Source organism: Lethenteron reissneri, chromosome 26 (assembly GCF_015708825.2).
Source record: "Lethenteron reissneri isolate LAM-NWPU_2019-01 chromosome 26, ASM1570882v1, whole genome shotgun sequence".
In the NCBI taxonomy this organism is placed as follows: domain Eukaryota; kingdom Metazoa; phylum Chordata; class Hyperoartia; order Petromyzontiformes; family Petromyzontidae; genus Lethenteron; species Lethenteron reissneri.
In genome coordinates, this window is record NC_083804.1 from 3,547,024 (window position 1) to 3,564,455 (window position 17,432).

The window sequence follows — 17,432 nt, forward strand, 5'->3', positions numbered from 1 at the left end:
GGGTGGGGCTTGGAGGGGAGGGGCGAGGGTGTAGGGGGTGGGGCTTAGAGGGGAGGGGCAAGGGTGTAGAGGTGGGGCTTAGAGGGGGGGGCAAGGGTGTAGGGGGTGGGGCTTAGAGGGGAGGGGCAAGGGTGTAGAGGTGGGGCTTAGAGGGGAGGGGCAAGGGTGTAGGGGGTGGGGCTTAGAGGGGAGGGGCAAGGGTGTAGGGGGTGGGGCTTAGAGGGGGGGGCAAGGGTGTAGGGGGTGGGGCTTAGAGAGGGGGGGGGGGCAAGGGTGTAGGGGCTTAGAGGGGAGGGGCAAGGGTGTAGGGGGTGGGGCTTAGAGGGGGGGCAAGGGTGTAGGGGGTGGGGCTTAGAGGGGGGGGCAAGGGTGTAGGGGGTGGGGCTTAGAGGGGAGGGGCAAGGGTGTAGGGGGTGGGGCTTAGAGGGGAGGGGCAAGGGTGTAGGGGGTGGGGCTTAGAGGGGAGGGGCAAGGGTGTAGGGGGTGGGGCTTAGAGGGGAGGGGCAAGGGTTGTAGGGGGTGGGGCTTAGAGGGGAGGGGCAAGGGTGTAGGGGGTGGGGCTTAGAGGGGGGAAAAGGGTGTAGGGGGTGGGGCTTAGAGGGGAGGGGCAAGGGTTGTAGGGGGTGGGGCTTAGAGGGGGGGCAAGGGTGTAGGGGGTGGGGCTTAGAGGGGAGGGGCAAGGGTGTAGGGGGTGGGGCTTAGAGGGGGGGGCAAGGGTGTAGGGGGTGGGGCTTAGAGAGGGGGGGGGGGCAAGGGTGTAGGGGGTGGGGCTTAGAGGGGGGGCAAGGGTGTAGGGGGTGGGGCTTAGAGGGGAGGGGCAAGGGTTGTAGGGGGTGGGGCTTAGAGGGGGGGCAAGGGTTGTAGGGGGTGGGGCTTAGAGGGGGGGGCAAGGGTTGTAGGGGGTGGGGCTTAGAGGGGAGGGGCAAGGGTTGTAGGGGGTGGGGCTTAGAGGGGAGGGGCAAGGGTGTAGGGGGTGGGGCTTAGAGGGGAGGGGCAAGGGTGTAGGGGGTGGGGCTTAGAGGGGAGGGGCAAGGGTGTAGGGGGTGGGGCTTAGAGGGGAGGGGCAAGGGTGTAGGGGGTGGGGCTTAGAGGGGGGAAAAGGGTGTAGGGGGTGGGGCTTAGAGGGGAGGGGCAAGGGTGTAGGGGGTGGGGCTTAGAGGGGGGGCAAGGGTGTAGGGGGGTGGGGCTTAGAGGGGGGGCAAGGGTGTAGGGGGTGGGGCTTAGAGGGGGGGGGCAAGGGTGTAGGGGGTGGGCTTAGAGGGGGGGCAAGGGTGTAGGGGGTGGGGCTTAGAGGGGGGGGCAAGGGTGTAGGGGGTGGGACTTAGAGGGGGGGGCAAGGGTGTAGGGGGTGGGGCTTAGAGGGGGGGGCAAGGGTGTAGAAGGTGGGGCTTAGAGGGGAGGGGCAAGGGTGTAGGGGGTGGGACTTAGAGAGGGGGGGCAAGGGTGTAGGGGGTGGGGCTTAGAGGGGGGGGGCAAGGGTGTAGGGGGTGGGGCTTAGAGGGAGGGGCAAGGGTGTAGGGGGTGGGGCTTAGAGGGGGGGGGCAAGGGTGTAGGGGGTGGGGCTTAGAGAGGGGGGGCAAGGGTGTAGGGGGTGGGACTTAGAGGGGGGGGCAAGGGTGTAGGGGGTGGGGCTTAGGGGGGGGGGGGGGCAAGGGTTGTAGGGGGTGGGGCTTAGAGGGAGGGGCAAGGGTGTAGGGGGTGGGGCTTAGAGGGGGGGCAAGGGTGTAGGAGGTGGGGCTTAGAGGGGGGGGCAATGGTGTAGGGGGTGGGGCTTAGAGGGGGGGCAATGGTGTAGGGGGTGGGGCTTAGAGGGGGGGCAAGGGTGTAGGGGGTGGGGCTTAGAGGGGGGGGCAAGGGTGTAGGGGGTGGGGCTTAGAGGGGGGGGCAAGGGTGTAGGGGGGTGGGGCTTAGAGGGGGGGCAAGGGTGTAGGGGGTGGGGCTTAGAGGGGGGGGCAAGGGTGTAGGAGGTGGGGCTTAGAGGGGGGGTCAAGGGTGTAGGGGGTGGGGCTTAGAGGGGGGGGCAATGGTGTAGGGGGTGGGGCTTAGAGGGGGGGCAAGGGTGTAGGGGGTGGGCTTAGAGGGGGGGGCAAGGTGTAGGGGTGGGGCTTAGAGGGGGGTGCAAGGGTGTAGGGGGTGGGGCTTAGAGGGGGGGCAAGGGTGTAGGGGGTGGGGCTTAGAGGGGGGGCAAGGGTGTAGGGGGTGGGGCTTAGAGGGGGGGGCAAGGGTGTAGGGGGTGGGGCTTAGAGGGGGGCAAGGGTGTAGGGGGTGGGGCTTAGAGGGGGGGGCAAGGGTGTAGGGGGTGGGGCTTAGAGGGGGGGGGGCAAGGGTGTAAGGGGTGGGGCTTAGAGGGGGGGGCAAGGGTGTAGGGGGTGGGGCTTAGAGGGGGGGGGGGCAACGGTGTAGGGGGTGGGACTTAGAGGGGGGGGCAAGGGTGTAGGGGGTGGGGCTTAGAGGGGGGGGCAAGGGTGTAGAAGGTGGGGCTTAGAGGGGAGGGGCAAGGGTGTAGGGGGTGGGACTTAGAGAGGGGGGGGCAAGGGTTGTAGGGGGTGGGGCTTAGAGGGGAGGGGCAAGGGTGTAGGGGGTGGGGCTTAGAGGGGGGGGGCAAGGGTGTAGGGGGTGGGGCTTAGAGAGGGGGGGCAAGGGTGTAGGGGGTGGGACTTAGAGGGGGGGGCAAGGGTTGTAGGGGGTGGGGCTTAGGGGGGGGGGCAAGGGTGTAGGGGGTGGGGCTTAGAGGGAGGGGCAAGGGTTGAGGGGGTGGGGCTTAGAGGGGGGGCAAGGGTGTAGGGGGTGGGACTTAGAGGGGGGGGCAAGGGTGTAGGAGGTGGGGCTTAGAGGGGGGGCAAGGGTGTAGGGGGTGGGGCTTAGAGGGGGGGCAAGGGTGTAGGGGGTGGGGCTTAGAGGGGGGGGCAATGGTGTAGGGGGTGGGGCTTAGAGGGGGGGGCAAGGGTGTAGGGGGTGGGGCTTAGAGGGGGGGGGCAAGGGTGTAGGGGGTGGGGCTTAGAGGGGAGGGGCAAGGGTGTAGGGGGTGGGGCTTAGAGGGGGGGCAAGGGTGTAGGGGGTGGGGCTTAGAGGGGGGGCAAGGGTGTAGGGGGTGGGACTTAGAGGGGGGGGCAAGGGTGTAGGGGGTGGGGCTTAGAGGGGGGGCAAGGGTGTAGGGGGTGGGGCTTAGAGGGGGGGGCAAGGGTGTAGGGGGTGGGGCTTAGAGGGGAGGGGCAAGGGTGTAGGGGGTGGGGCTTAGAGGGGGGGCGAGCACAGTGGGAGGGGACCTGGATGGGGGAGGGGAGAGAGATTCGTGGAGTGGCAGGCGGAGAGACGTCGATGTGGGTGGGGAGAGCTAATTAGGGGAGGGACTCTGAGGGAGACTGAGACTTGTGGAAGAGAGGGGGACGAGGATCCCCGGCACAGAGCGAAGGAGGTGGGTGGCGGGAACACCCGTCGTCGTCCTCAGGGCGAGATGTGGTGAGCAAGAGCGTGAGGTGTGTGTGGTGGTGGTGGTGGTGGGGGGGCGGTCAGAGAGACCCAACGACCCAGCCATACATCACACACACAGAACACCCCCTACACACACGAGAGAGGGAGGGAGAGGGAGAGACAGAGAGAGAGGGAGAGACCGCCCACCAACAACCTACAACAACCGACCCCACCCCGAGCCCCTCTTTTTTTGTTAACCACGACTCGCGCCCCACCGCAGCCAACCCACGAGCGGTGAGCGAGAGCGCGAGGAGGAGGCGGGGAAGAAGAGGGAGGAGGAGGAGGGGAAGAGAAGCTCGTCGTCCCTCACCATCGCCACCACACGAGCACTTAGAACAGAGGAGAGAAGAAGAGGGAGTGAAGAGAGGAGAGAGACCAGGAGGAGGAGAAGGAGGAGGGGGGTTATCCCCCAAAAATGGCGGCGGACGACCGCTCCCGTGCCGACAGCGCCAAGCAGAAGCGGGCGGCGCAGCTGAAGCGATGGGCCGGCTCCGAGACGGACCTCGAGACGGCGGTGCTTCGTCGCAAGAAGAGCAAGGTGAAGTTCGACGATGGAGCCGTGTTCCTGGCAGCCTGCTCCAGCGGCGACACGGACGAGGTGCTCTCGCTGATCGAGCGCGGCGCCGACATCAATTACGCGAACGTGGACGGGCTGAGCGCGCTGCACCAGGTGAGGTGGTTGTGGTGGTGGTTGTTGTTGTTGGTGGTTGTTGTTTGTTTGTTTGATGGTGGTTAGTAGGAGCAGCAGCAGCGAGCGTTGTCAGCTGAAGCAGAAGCAGTGGAGGGGTTGAACGAGTGGACACGGCGAGGAGAGATTCAGAGGGCCCAGCCTCGCAAGGCCTCCGTGGTTCATCATCATCAGTATTAGTCGTAGTCGTCGTCGTAGTTTTTAATTAGTTCCCCCAGTGTTAATAGTGATAATAATGCGCTGTGCTGTGTGTAGTTGTGTGTGTGTTAATGTTGCAGGAATGAGCCTCCCCCCCTCTACTTTTGACGCTAGGTGCAAGAAAGCTGCATCGGGCATTCCGTACAAAAATGTCACTGCGAATTGCCTTACTGTACGAATAATCGGCGTTATCAATCATCAACATCATCATCATTGTCACCATCACCGCAGTTATGATGATGATGATCATCATCATCAGCAGCAGGGGAGTGATGGACGAGACCGACAGGCCCTGACCCACAAGGCCCTTGTCGTAATTACTCCACGACAACATTATTTGCGTGGTGTGGTTGTGTTGTATAGTAATGTGCACAGTTGTGTACATTTAAATACAAAGTTTCCCCCTTGTTAATATTTCAAACTGTTATGGGCTGTGATAAAACGACGGCTTGGTATGTGACCTATGTTGGACATAAATACACGTACTGTACGTGCAGCTCACTTCGTCCCAAACATGGAATTCCTGGGGTTCTTCTCATACCAGCCATGGCTTCATCCTCCAACACCATCGTCACCATCAACACCATTAACATCACCACCACCATCGTCACCATCAACACCATTAACATCATTAACATCACCACCACCACCATCGTCATCATCACCACCACCGTCATCATCACCACCACCATCGTCACCATTAACATCACCACCACCATCGTCACCATCACCATCAACACCATTAACATCACCACCACCACCATCGTCATCATCACCACCACCACTATCATCACCATCATCACCATCACCACACTTATCACCATCAACACCATCGTCATCATCACCATCACCACCATTATCACCATCAACACCATCATCACCACCACCATTATCATCACCATCAACACCACGACCACCACCATCACGACCACCACCATCACGACCACCACCATCACGACCATCATCATCACGACCACCACCATCACGATCATCATCATCACGACCACCACATCACCATCACCACATCATCACCACCAGCATCACCACCAGCATCACCATCATCACGACCACCACATCACCACATCATCACCATCACGACCACCACATCACGACCACCATATCACCATCATATATATTATCACCATCAACACCACTATCATCATAACCACCATCTATCTACATCACCATCATCAACACCATTGCATGACTGTATTATTATCATCATCACCACCACCTCTTTTCGTATTTGCATTAAATTGTGAAATGTGAAATGATGTGGAGCGGTAGTGTAGAGGTGAAGCGCGCTGCCCTATGAACCCGGCCACCCGAGTTCGATTCCCGCTCACGGCCACCACCAGTGACGATTATTTGAACCGGTCTTAGGTCGACTCAACCTCAAATGAGTACCGAGTGCGGTGTGTAAACATCGCCACTGGGGAGACAAAGGCGGCCGGGCGTGGTAGTGCCCACCCACGACCTCGTATGCCGTGCCGGCCTTAAAAGGTGCTCGCTAACAGCACTTGCCCCAACAGTCTGTCAAGGCTCTATTGGGGATCTTTGTCTAATACTCAGTACACTGTTAGTTATTTGCTGTTTTATATACTGATGATCAGTTGTGTGTCTATACACGATACACATCTGTGGATGTGTAAATGTTATGTTGAGCTTGCATTGTACATTGCAGAGCAATAACGTGTCCTCCAAAATGTAGATTATTTGAATCCTCACCAAGGTAAAATTGGCTCGATCCCAGCATCACACACCGTTAGTATTGTCATTGCTGTGTTGTGGTTGCATAAAGTTCAGTGAGGTGATGTGTGAGCCCCGTGGAAGAATGGAAGGGGGGGGGGGTGGCCTAGAGGCGCGAACTTGTAGGCCTCTAGAATTCATTACTTCACTGGCATTGGCGTGGTGGATTGGATGATGAGATTGTTCGTCTTCTGTACTGTGCACAGTTGCAAATGTTTCATCTATATAAATGTAAATGCACACAATGTATGTTTGTGTGCGAGAGAGATGGGCAAGGGGCCCTTCCATGGTTAATTGGCGAAGTAACAAGGCAGCACCTTATTCAAAACTAGATTACGAGTTCAAATCCCAGCCAGGGTCATTTGCTTTATGAGGCTGCGATGGATTGGTTTATTAGCCATCACTGCACTGTCAATAAAGTCGTGTACAGTATCTAATTACTTCCTGTAATTTGATTGTAAAATGATGCAAGTTCATAAGTGCTGCACTTTAGTTGACGAGCAGCGTTGGTTGAAATTAAAACATTTTGGGCATTGGGGAAAAAAGGATGCCCTTAACATGTAGAGTGCACCAACCACATTGAACGTCCTTGCATCAAGCAAGTCGTCATTTATTTAAGAAAGCCTCAGCGAGTCTTAATAACATTGAACCCACACAAAGACAAAGATCCCCCGTATAGCTTTAACAGACTTGGGGCAAGTGATGTTCGTGAGCACCGATGAAGGCCGGGGAATGGTACATTAGAGGGGTCTGTAGCCAGCACCACGCCCGGCCACCTTTGTCTCCCCAGTGGCGATGTTTACACACCACACACGGTATTCATTTGAGGCTGAGTCGACCTAGGGGAGGCACTGCGCCTGGTTCAGATTATTGTCATTGGTGTTAGCCGTGAGCGGGAATCGAACTCGGGTAGCCGTATTCGTAGCATAGCGCGCTAACTGTTGATCACACATATAAGTGAATAACACACATGGAGTAGTGGCAGCCTTACCAGTTATTATAGATGTTTTTTTACTGTGAAGGTAGTGGGGTCTAGTTGACCCTGGCTGATATTTTGCACTGAATTGGTTCACAATTGGTAGCCTTACTGTTCCTTCACATATATGCGTTATGTTTTTGGACACATACATTCGTAATTAAAGAAATTCACATCCCTTTGTCAAATCGACTGGTGGATAAAAGCCTCCCTGCCCCCCCCCCCACTTGCCTCGTAAGTGCAGATTGGTGAAGAGGGTGGTGTCCAGGAGCAGTTAAAATATCACTGACGCTTACGCTAGCCGTGGCCAGGCATCAAACTCTGGTCGCTCGCTTTAAACGCTAATACACGGCTGCCACCGCTTCATCCCACTTTCGTAGTTACGATTGTCAATTTTACATTTACCGTGTATAATATATTTGTACAATCCACACAGTGTTGCTGTGGCGTTAGAGCAGCAGGCTGACCAGTTGAGAAAGTGAGTTTGAATCCTTGCCAAGGCCAACTAAGCCGCATCGTCATCTCTTTGTGGGTTGGTAAAATAATCCCCCACCACTTAGTGAAGGGAAGTCAACATTCGTTGTTTTTTGGAGTAACTTTGTCCCGCAATGTTCGTAATTTGAACGATGCACTGTTATGGCCCATCACTGGAGCATAGGCGCGCACCTGCACTTTTGTGTATTCATGTAATTATACTCAATAGGTATGTAAATGTGCGGATACGTTGCATTATGAGTTCAAAGAAGTGCAATAATTTAATCCGTCAATTTCGATCCCTGGCCACAGCAGTGATAGTTATGAACTTAGGCTGGGCCTCCGCAAGATCAACTTAGTCGAAAGTAAAAGTCTGGTATGCTCCCAATCCTCTGTGACCTGCATGGTGAAGTATAGTCAATCAACCCCCATGAACTCACACAGCGTGGGGAGGAAGAAATGTAAATTATTGTTGATATTTTTTTGCACTTTTTCATATCTCGTGGGAGACTAAGGCGACCAGGTATACATGGCGTTTACTACGCCACAAGTGCCACGTTGACCTTAATTTCTCGGCAACAGCACTCTGTGCTTTACGATGCAAAGTCGGGCTCTGTTCTCAACATACATGAACAGTTGTACATGTGTGTTTAGATGCAGTTTCTATTGTGGGGGAAAGCCAGCAGCAGTTCCTGTGCAATCTCTCTCACATGGCCTTGTGGTCATGAACATTTGATACTATACCATGTATCTATCAGTAGAGTGTGATGTGTGTTACAATGTGTGTTGTCAGGGGAGTGGCAGTGTAGCGGTTGGCATTCTGTGCTGCGAACCCGGCGACCCGGGTTTGATTCTCACTCACGGCCAACACCAGTGACGATTATTTCAACTGGTCCTGGGCCTCCCCTAGGTTGACTCGGCCTCAAATGAGTACCTGGTGTGGTGTATAAATGTCACCTTGTGTTGCCGTGCCAGCTTTCCTAGGTGCTCACTAACAGCACTTGCCTTAACAGCCTGTTGCAGGCGATACGGGGGATCTTTGTATATTGGTCTTGGTGTCGTATGTGAAGTACTGGTTAGCGCACTGCAATACAGAACCGGTGACCTGAATGTTAGTCCTGGTCGCCGCCAACATAAGCGGTGATATCTGAAGTGGCCTTTGGGCCTCCCCTAGGTCACCTCGGCCTTATATAATTACCTGGTGCGGTTTGTAAACGTTGGCAAATGCAGTAAGGTAATGTATCTCACCATATCCCCACCCCCCTTCCCCCCTTGTGTGCCGTGATGGCCTGCATATGTGCACGCTGACAGCTTTGGCCTCAAATAATATACAGGGGAGTATTTGAATCGGATGTTTAATTAAAATCATACTTAATTTGTATATAACTGTTTGCTTTGTCGACCATTGACACTTGTGGTAATTGTGAAGCTAAATGTAGACGACTTATTCTTGTGCGTATGTCTGAGAAATTAAGCAAATGCCCACCGAATCGGGTACAGTGTCCACTGCTGCAGCGGCGGCCTTGCGTCTCGTTAAATCTCTTCCCCAACAGAAGGCAGGAAGGTCTTGGCTTAATTCCATGCGTACAGTTAGTGCTTTCGGAGTGGCTCAGGAGGCAGGTCCTGGGTTCTACCTGCAGACCTGGCAGGCAGTAGCGTTGGCATCGCATCGAAATTAACTAAAACGGAATGACGACGGGGGGACCCCTCAGTCTTGATCGCAACTTGCAGATCACGCTCGGCAAAGTGGCAGACCAGACTGGAAGAAATGGAAGCATTCGAATTTCACCACTTCTCTTCTTTGTTCATGTTGTTTATGTTGTTGTTGTAAAGTTGGTGCAAAATGCATTTACGGTTTTAGGGAAATAGTTGCTTGCAGAAGAAGGCAAATGCCACCTGTTCTGCTCGCCCAGCCAACAAGCCCATAAAGGGGGGTTGGTTGGGTGAGTGAGTGCAGACGTTGGTCAGGCAATGTTTATAGAATGTGAACCTTTCCCTGACTCATTTAAATAACTGCTAGCACTTTATTACTTTCCAGTGTAAGTGACACAAAGCGTCGGATGATTAATAGCCGCTTTATTTGACAGTCACTTCTGGAATTTAGATGTTCCAGATAGGGTATAGGTTAGGTGTCGTAATCATCCTTAAGCCTTCAAGATTGGTTTTAATGCATATGGTGTATGGTCGAGGTATTCATCACTTTATTGACTTAAAATACCAATTTCATGTTTAGTTTTTTCCCCTCTGTCCAATATATTCTCGGTCATTTCATCACCTGCCAAATGCCGATTGCACAAGTAATTTTGTATTTATTCTTCGAGTTGACAACTTAAGCCTGACTCACTTCAGCAGAAATTTGATTCCAATTTTCAAATCCCCTTTCGGTTATGCTGTTGGAATTAAGCTGTTTGCATGACACTCGGCAGATTGCGACTTAATCCCTGTTTGGAGTGGACTCGGCCCATCATTCCACGAAGGTAGATAAAATTAGGACCGCTGGATGCAGAGAAGTCAACATTGACATACACAGAGAGACTTGTCCTCACCATGGGAATGTGTAATATTAACTGCTGGTTCAGGGCCACCAGAGTATATATACACACTGCCCCGTGGCTGGTTTGAGCATAGAGACGACTTGGCTTGTTCCTGACTAGGTTGTCCTGTGGAATGTCAAACTACTTCACCGGTGAAGTGGTCATTGTAAGCAGAGCACGCTTGGGTCCATTTTTTAAAGCTTTACATAGTCATCGCCGTCCAGAGTTGTTGGTGCATGCACGATCGTTCTGGCCCCAAAATGCGATGTCCTTTAAAACTTCACGCGGGGCGGAAAGTGGCATTTTAATCGGTCACCGTCCGTGAAATGTCCCAGCTTTGAAATACACATCCCAACCACGCGGCGAGCACCTGACGGCCGTGCAGAACATCACGCGTCACCTCATCACCGCTGACGTTGCGAGCATGTTCCATTACATCTTTAATTATTTGATTTAATCGCAGATGGGCAGAGGGCGTTTTATATTGTTGAACGTCGAATGCACTACAGTTGTATGCACGACAATAACCAGGTGGTCACGAGGAACCAATGTGTTGGCGTGACGTCGTGTGCGGCGCACGCAAAGCGGCTGGGCTTTCTGTTTCGTCGAGGGTCCACTGTCACAGGCTATGCTGAGCTGACGAGAATGCGGTTTCCAGCCGTCTGAGGTTTATTTTAAGCAAACGTTTTTTCAGGCTAGAATGCACTCGTATGTCTTCATGCCCGTAACAATTCAAAGCGGAAGATATCTGTGATGCCTGTTGCTCAGATGCGTGTTTATCCTTTTAGGACCTGGGTGTTTCATCTCAGAAACAACTTCCCCTGCAACCCCCCCCCCCCATGACTTTTGAGCCTGACCAAATTGCTCTTTTGACATTGAACGTCTTAGTCTGATAGCTGCTCAGCGATAATGTGCTTGGCCCATCTTCGTCAAGTAATTGGCCACGTAAGTGTTTACAGCATTTTTTGGAACAAGCCCATGTTTCTTTGAAAAACCTAAATGTGATTTTAACATGAATAATGTAAAACAATGCTTTCCCGCTTAAGTAATTGATTGTGTGGCATTGATTGTCTTCATCTACAACCCTGAACCTTTGGTGTCTATTTGCCATTGCTACGGTGGATGCTGGTCACCTTGTTGTACAACCAAAGTTGGCTTTCCACAAAGTAGTACTTGCGCTATCAACCCTGACGGAACATGGTCGGGATTTAATGTTGCAACTTCCACATTGCAAGTCACGCATTCTACCAACAGCACAACCCGCATGAAAATTGATTACTTGCAAAGCTTAGGATATGCGTGTCGGCCTCACAATGAACAATATTGTAGGGCGTGTGGCTTTGTCTCCTAGGTTTAAATTATGGCTATCGAATAAACATTTGAACTTGTTTTTTTGTCACTTCTCACTGCGACAGTTCCAAATGCATTTTTCTTCATCGGTGACAGGACACATGCAGCACGATTGGAATATAATCATATTGTGCTTTTATATTTTTATAAAAAAAAAACACTTTTGCTGGCTGACTGGCATGCGGGTGGGCAACTGCGTGGTGGTAACATCACCTGCATCCAACAACATTGTGCCGGGTTCGTGTGTGCTGATGTCACGTCTCCCCCACACAACCTCCGGGCCGAGCGGCCGAGTATCCCGTGAAGATGCTCCGGCATTGCTAGTTTTAGGGTTGTTGGCTCTGGTCCACCCGCAAAGATAATCTTTGGCCCATTGGTATTTTGAAAAGGGGTATACTTTGACCTGTGTAGATACATTTATTGCTCACTCACTTGTTACGTGTTTTTCAGTTGTCAATATCGATGGGCGACAGCGCACACCCTTCTGATACACATGTGCGAGTATCTTTTAAAACTGTTTATGACATGAATTGCGGTCAGTGCATGCGGCCATATCAAGATCACAATTTCTTTGGTCTTAACCCAAGGCAGAGAGTGAGTTGTCTTGATGTTTTTTATCATGTTTTATTGATAGCTCATAAGTCTGTTAAGCAAATTAATTATTTGCCACATTGGAGTTTCCCTTTCATATCTGCTCAAATTTTTTATGGATATTGACTTCAAGCAAAGTATTACTCATTTTATCTACCTCTAACCAGGATTAAAACTGGAAAGACGTTCCGTAAAAGATAACGTTTGGACACAATCCTCTGGTCTGTAAAAAAAGCTATGTACAGATAAGTTTTATCTTCTTTTCCAAGGTATGTTCATATTTGTAATTGTCTAAGCTTGGGAAATAATCTATTTAGTATTTTTTCCTAGCTACAGAATGTGCTTTTAGATTTTTGACTTAAAACTTTCGTGACTGCAGGAATTCATATTCTTTGGTTCTTTAGGTAGATAGAAAAATAAAAAATAAAGTGAATAAAAATAAATAAAATCACTAATGTAGACTAGCCTGGTTCTTAATCGGAGTGAGTGTACTGGAAATCTTATAATGTGGATTGTAGCTTACATTATAGACTGCCAATACGCTCACCAGCTTAAAAAACAGGCTCCAGTCTACATTATAGCTTGCCAGTACACTCACCAAGGTTAAGAACCAGGCTACAGTCTACATTAGACTGCCAGTACACTCACCAAACTGAATAACCAGGCTACAGTTCACATTATAGAGTGCCAGTATACTCACCCAGGTTATTAACCATTGCTACAGTCTACATTATAGACTGCAAGTGCACTCAGCAAACTTAATAACCAGGCTACAGTTCACATTATAGATTGCCAGTACACTCACTCCGATTAGGAACCAGGCTACAGTCTACATTCGTGGATTTTTGTTTTTATTATGTTTATTATTATTTTTATTCACTTTATTGATTATTTTTCTATGTACGTGACTTTACCGAAAGAACCAAAGAATATATCTCCCAGTAACCTATTTTCATTGGATATGATTGAATTATTAATACAAAAAAATACATTGACCTTTGTGTGGCATATTCAGTCTTCATTATTATTTGAAAACACCTTGGCTGTGCATGAAGTACTGTGTGTGATTGTAGTCTGTAGTTTTTTTCATAAATACAGTGACACCGACAGCTGACGGTGATAATAAATTACATGCAAACGATAACAGCTAACATTCATCGTGTTCGCAAATGCCATTCGCTTAATTAAAATAAACTTTTGGAAATTACTGACTTAAAATTAGTTTTCCTTCCTAAATATTTTTTTTCCCTCAGGACCATTTGTGAAAATTACATGAGTCATGTTTCCAATTCGGATACATTCATTATTGTCATGGTGTTCATGAATGTCATTCCTAAAGGAGGAGGGGGTGGTATTGAGTGAGCCTTAAGTGTCAAACTGGAAGACGGTACAAAGCAGATTTGTTTTTATTCCTTTTCAATATTTGCATCAAATATGATGATTTTTGTCATAATTAATTCCACGGCTCATTTACCTTTTAAATTCTTATGGCATTTAAACCTGCTATGAAATGTTGAGTTTTCTACAAATTAAAAAGTTACACGGTTTTATTCGCTTGTTGACAAACGTTCCAGTTCATCTGATTTTTGGTGAAACTGTGCCAGATGTGTCCATTACCAACATTGCGGAAAATCGCCAGAGAAAATGTGTGACGGCCATTTGGTAAAGAAGTTAATCTGAAGCATCGTGTCGCCGTAGGTGCTGTTCATAAACTTTGACATCCCTTGAGCTCATAGTTAGTGGGTTAAGGAGAGATTGGTGGCCTTACGTTTTGGTTTCTTGAGCGGTCATTGACACGCTCCCACCACTTGTCTTCTTGAACTTGGTTGTGGAGGCCTGCTCTGCCATATAATATCCGGAACTGAATGTGACTGAATTCAGTCAAAGTGGGGACATAGGAGTACTTTGGTAACTCAAACTAATTGGCGACCTTATAACGCAACAAAACAAAAAAAGCAACAGGAAACGTGTAAACCTTGAACTCGGTTTGGCGACATTGGTTCCAAAGGTCAATTGAGCCAACAGGGAGATAGAAGGATGATCGCCGGCATTGCCTGGCTCTCAGTCCACGTGTCTCTTGCCATTATGCCGCCTTGTGGATTTTTGGCACGACGGGATATTTTGGCGACATGACTGCACTTTCCTAGAGACTTTGGGTCCACCTTGCTTTCAACGCTGGGCAGGGAGGGGGGGGATCTTCCCATGGATATTAAGAGCCTCGAGGCTTTTGGGGGGCTTTGCAACCCTCTTTGAGTGGCCAGCTCTACTTCTACACGTGCTGCTTTGCGCACGTTAGAAGCTGTGAACTTCCCGACTGCCATCTACCTCTCCTTGATGATAGCGCCTTGCATGCGAGGCAACAAACTCGGCCGTGTGAAGAAGCTGAGGCGAGCGAAATACCACTCAAACGCGTCTGAGGATCTTGGTGCTGTCCCATTCTCTGCACATTCGTGCCATGTGCCTATGCTTGTAGGTGTCATTTTAGCAGCTCGTAAAATGGTATTTTCACATGCTGCTGATAGTCAATTATCACAGCCACTGTCCAAAGCCTTTTGAATACTTGAATCAGCATGGCTGGGCAGTGGCAACATGCACTGGCACGGTTGAATAAAATTTTATATTTAAAAAAATAAGTATTTTAGTCTGCTCTTATGGAGTATAAAGCGACAGGAAGTGGTTCCCATAACATTGAAAACTGAATATGGTCACGTGGACGAGAGGACAAGGATGCAGGTCAACTGGACAAGTTCAAGACCTCGATGAAGAGGTGGAAAGATGTTGCTGGCTCTGAGAAGAAGCTCCACATGCCTAGACTTGGAGGCCCTTTTCTCCATAGAGCAACTAGATACTTGGCTTCTCACAAGGTTGTCATTGTATTTTTATTGACCCCAAATTATATATTTGAGCTCAGTCGATTTCTGGCTGTGATAAATTTTTTGACAACCTTATGATTCTGAATACATATAGCTATCTTGACACGGCATCACCCACCTAGACTTTTATATGAACTGCAAAACGTTTTGTACAACATGAAATTGCAATTACTGTGTGTATATATATAGTAGCCTTTTCTAGCAGTGAAATTATATGAAGTGAAAATCGGGATGTGTGTTAGTTGGCTTGTCCACATTGTTCTAATCAATGGACCCTTGTACATTTCCCGTGAACTGTGTATCCAGGTCAGTAGTGCTAAGCCAGCAAGGGGATGATGTCACGAAGAAGACTGATTGTTTTGACGGTTATTTAGTATATTAGGCAGTCAGGATGACATCACTAGCCAATAAATCACTGGCATTTAGTTTTTATTGGGTGCAATTGTGAACAACAGCCATATCAGACATCAGTACATCTAATTGGCATAATCATTGGTTCACTATAGCTCAGACTCAGAACTACAAGGCAGGTGGTGAAGTTAGGAAGATGTCCATGTGCTACTATACTACATTGTACAAGTATATGAATAGTACTTTTGTACTAGACAATGGGGCCTTCCCACTCATGGGGGATATTTGCGGGTTCGCTGGTATGTTGAACTTCTTTTGCACCGTGCGTAGCCAACCGTGCTAATTGGAGGTATAGCGTAGATGGTGCATGGTATACTCAAATATTGGATTTTTTCTGCATTGTCCCTTACTGGCAACATAGCTTTACAACATCTGTTCAATGCATAATGGTTTGCTTATTCGAGCACTGTTCAGGCTCAGCTCCTGCCAAGCTTCCAAGATCTGATGTCGTGCACATTTTGGGGTGATTTGGTTTAAACTAAATTACTCTGAGTTAATTAAACATTCGCAAGCAATTGAATAACTACAGTCGTTGTCCCAGCTATATTTTTGAGTTATTTCCTTGGTAAGTTAAGTTAATCTAGCAGGGAAAAGGAACACAATGCGAAACAATTCACCAAGTGCAGCAGCAAGGAAGGAGTAGTTTATTGGTGCACTTCATGGCGCTCCATTTGGAGCAGCCAGTAACATGTTGATGGTTGCTTTTGTTTCGGGCTGAGTGTTGTGACCGTGGTTAATTTGGAGACCTGTCCTTTGAAATATGCTCAAACAAGGCCAGTCACTTGGCGATCTGATCATGTGTTTGCCTTGGGCAGGGTGGCACCTTGTGTTGTTTTACTCCAGAATACGAATTTCTAAAGCTCTGTGTGTACACCTTTAATATATCCACACAATGACTGTCAGGGTTATGAAGACCAAAGGTGCCCCGCCGCCTTTAACATCCTTGTGAGCGTGCTACAATTCATTATCAATTAGCCTTTAACTTTTACGTGTTGTGGATGCTTGTTCATTGGGGCTCTTCAAGAAGCACCACGATGAGACACTTAAATCGATAATCTACAAATAACCTAAGCAGCTCGATGGACTGAATGATCCGCTCTCATTTCAAATTCATTTTACGTTCTTATGTTACTCAATTTACACCAATGGCTTCTGAACTGGCGCCAGATCCCTTTCACAAAGTGTTCTCCTGCTCACATGGGCAATTGGGTTGGCTTGTCCTGTATTGCTGGCCCTGAGCCATTGGTGGACATCTCACATGTCATTACAGGGTTTGTTTCTTCTCGGGATGACCTCTGAGTTTCCACAACGTTCGTGATAGTGACGACGCACCGAGTCAACTAACGAGTGGGATTTTAACTCTAGATTTGAAGCTTTCGTGACTGCAAGGATTCATACTGTTTTTTTCGGTAAAGTCGCGTAGGTAAAAAATTTATTGGAATAAATGTAAACAACTAAATTAAATCACGACGTTTCGGAGGCAACACAAGCTTCTGTCTTCAGGTGGAACCGTTACAGCCAAAGTCACTTACTACAGTGACTTGCTGCAGTGACTTTGGCTGTAAACGGTTCCACCTGAAGACAGAAGCTTGTGTTGCCTCCGAAACGTCGATTTAATTTAGTTGTTTTCATTTATTTAATTTTTTACCTACGGGATTTTAACCGCCAGCCTTTTGTGCATTTGTACACTCTATTCACAGTAAACCCAGCTGTAATGTGGGGTCCATGACATTTTTAAACCAGTTTTAAGGTGCCCTATTTGATGTATTATTAGGATTGATTGATGTTGGACCATGGACCTCCAGTGTGTATATATATATTTTCAAATTTAAATTTTTAATGCTCGGTGGCAAGTATGTTTTATGCATTGGTGTTGATATACTGTGTCATACATCAACCACGCCTTTGACAGCTTCCTATTAGCGAGGCTGGTAAATGTATCTTTCCAGTGAGCTTTGACCCACTGATTAATGTGTCCTGTCAATTTCGGTCAAACACAATCTTTCTTTGCCAAACTTCTGGCTTGAAGGTTGTGACCTGGTGTGGCACCCAGTTGTGCCTGCATCGCCTTTACTACATTGGTAAGTGCACGCTGTAAATAAAAGTTGGCAATGGTC

General features: G+C 49.3%; 1 protein-coding gene across 11 annotated transcripts in view; it reads left to right on the top strand.

Annotated features, from left to right (window-relative positions):
- The first annotated feature begins 3,389 nt into the window (after positions 1–3,389).
- Positions 3,390–17,432, top strand: part of LOC133347509 (protein phosphatase 1 regulatory subunit 12A-like) — a 104,392-nt gene continuing 90,349 nt past the window's right edge. For 5 of the 11 annotated variants that reach the window (XM_061559821.1, XM_061559825.1, XM_061559826.1 and 2 more), the window contains exon 1: positions 3,392–4,141. In XM_061559821.1, coding sequence (XP_061415805.1) covers positions 3,887–4,141 — 255 coding nt within the window. In that variant the 5' untranslated portion in view covers positions 3,392–3,886. Of the gene's footprint in view, positions 4,142–17,432 lie in introns of all 11 variants that reach the window. The other 6 variants (XM_061559819.1, XM_061559824.1, XM_061559818.1 and 3 more) reach the window with 3 other exon arrangements.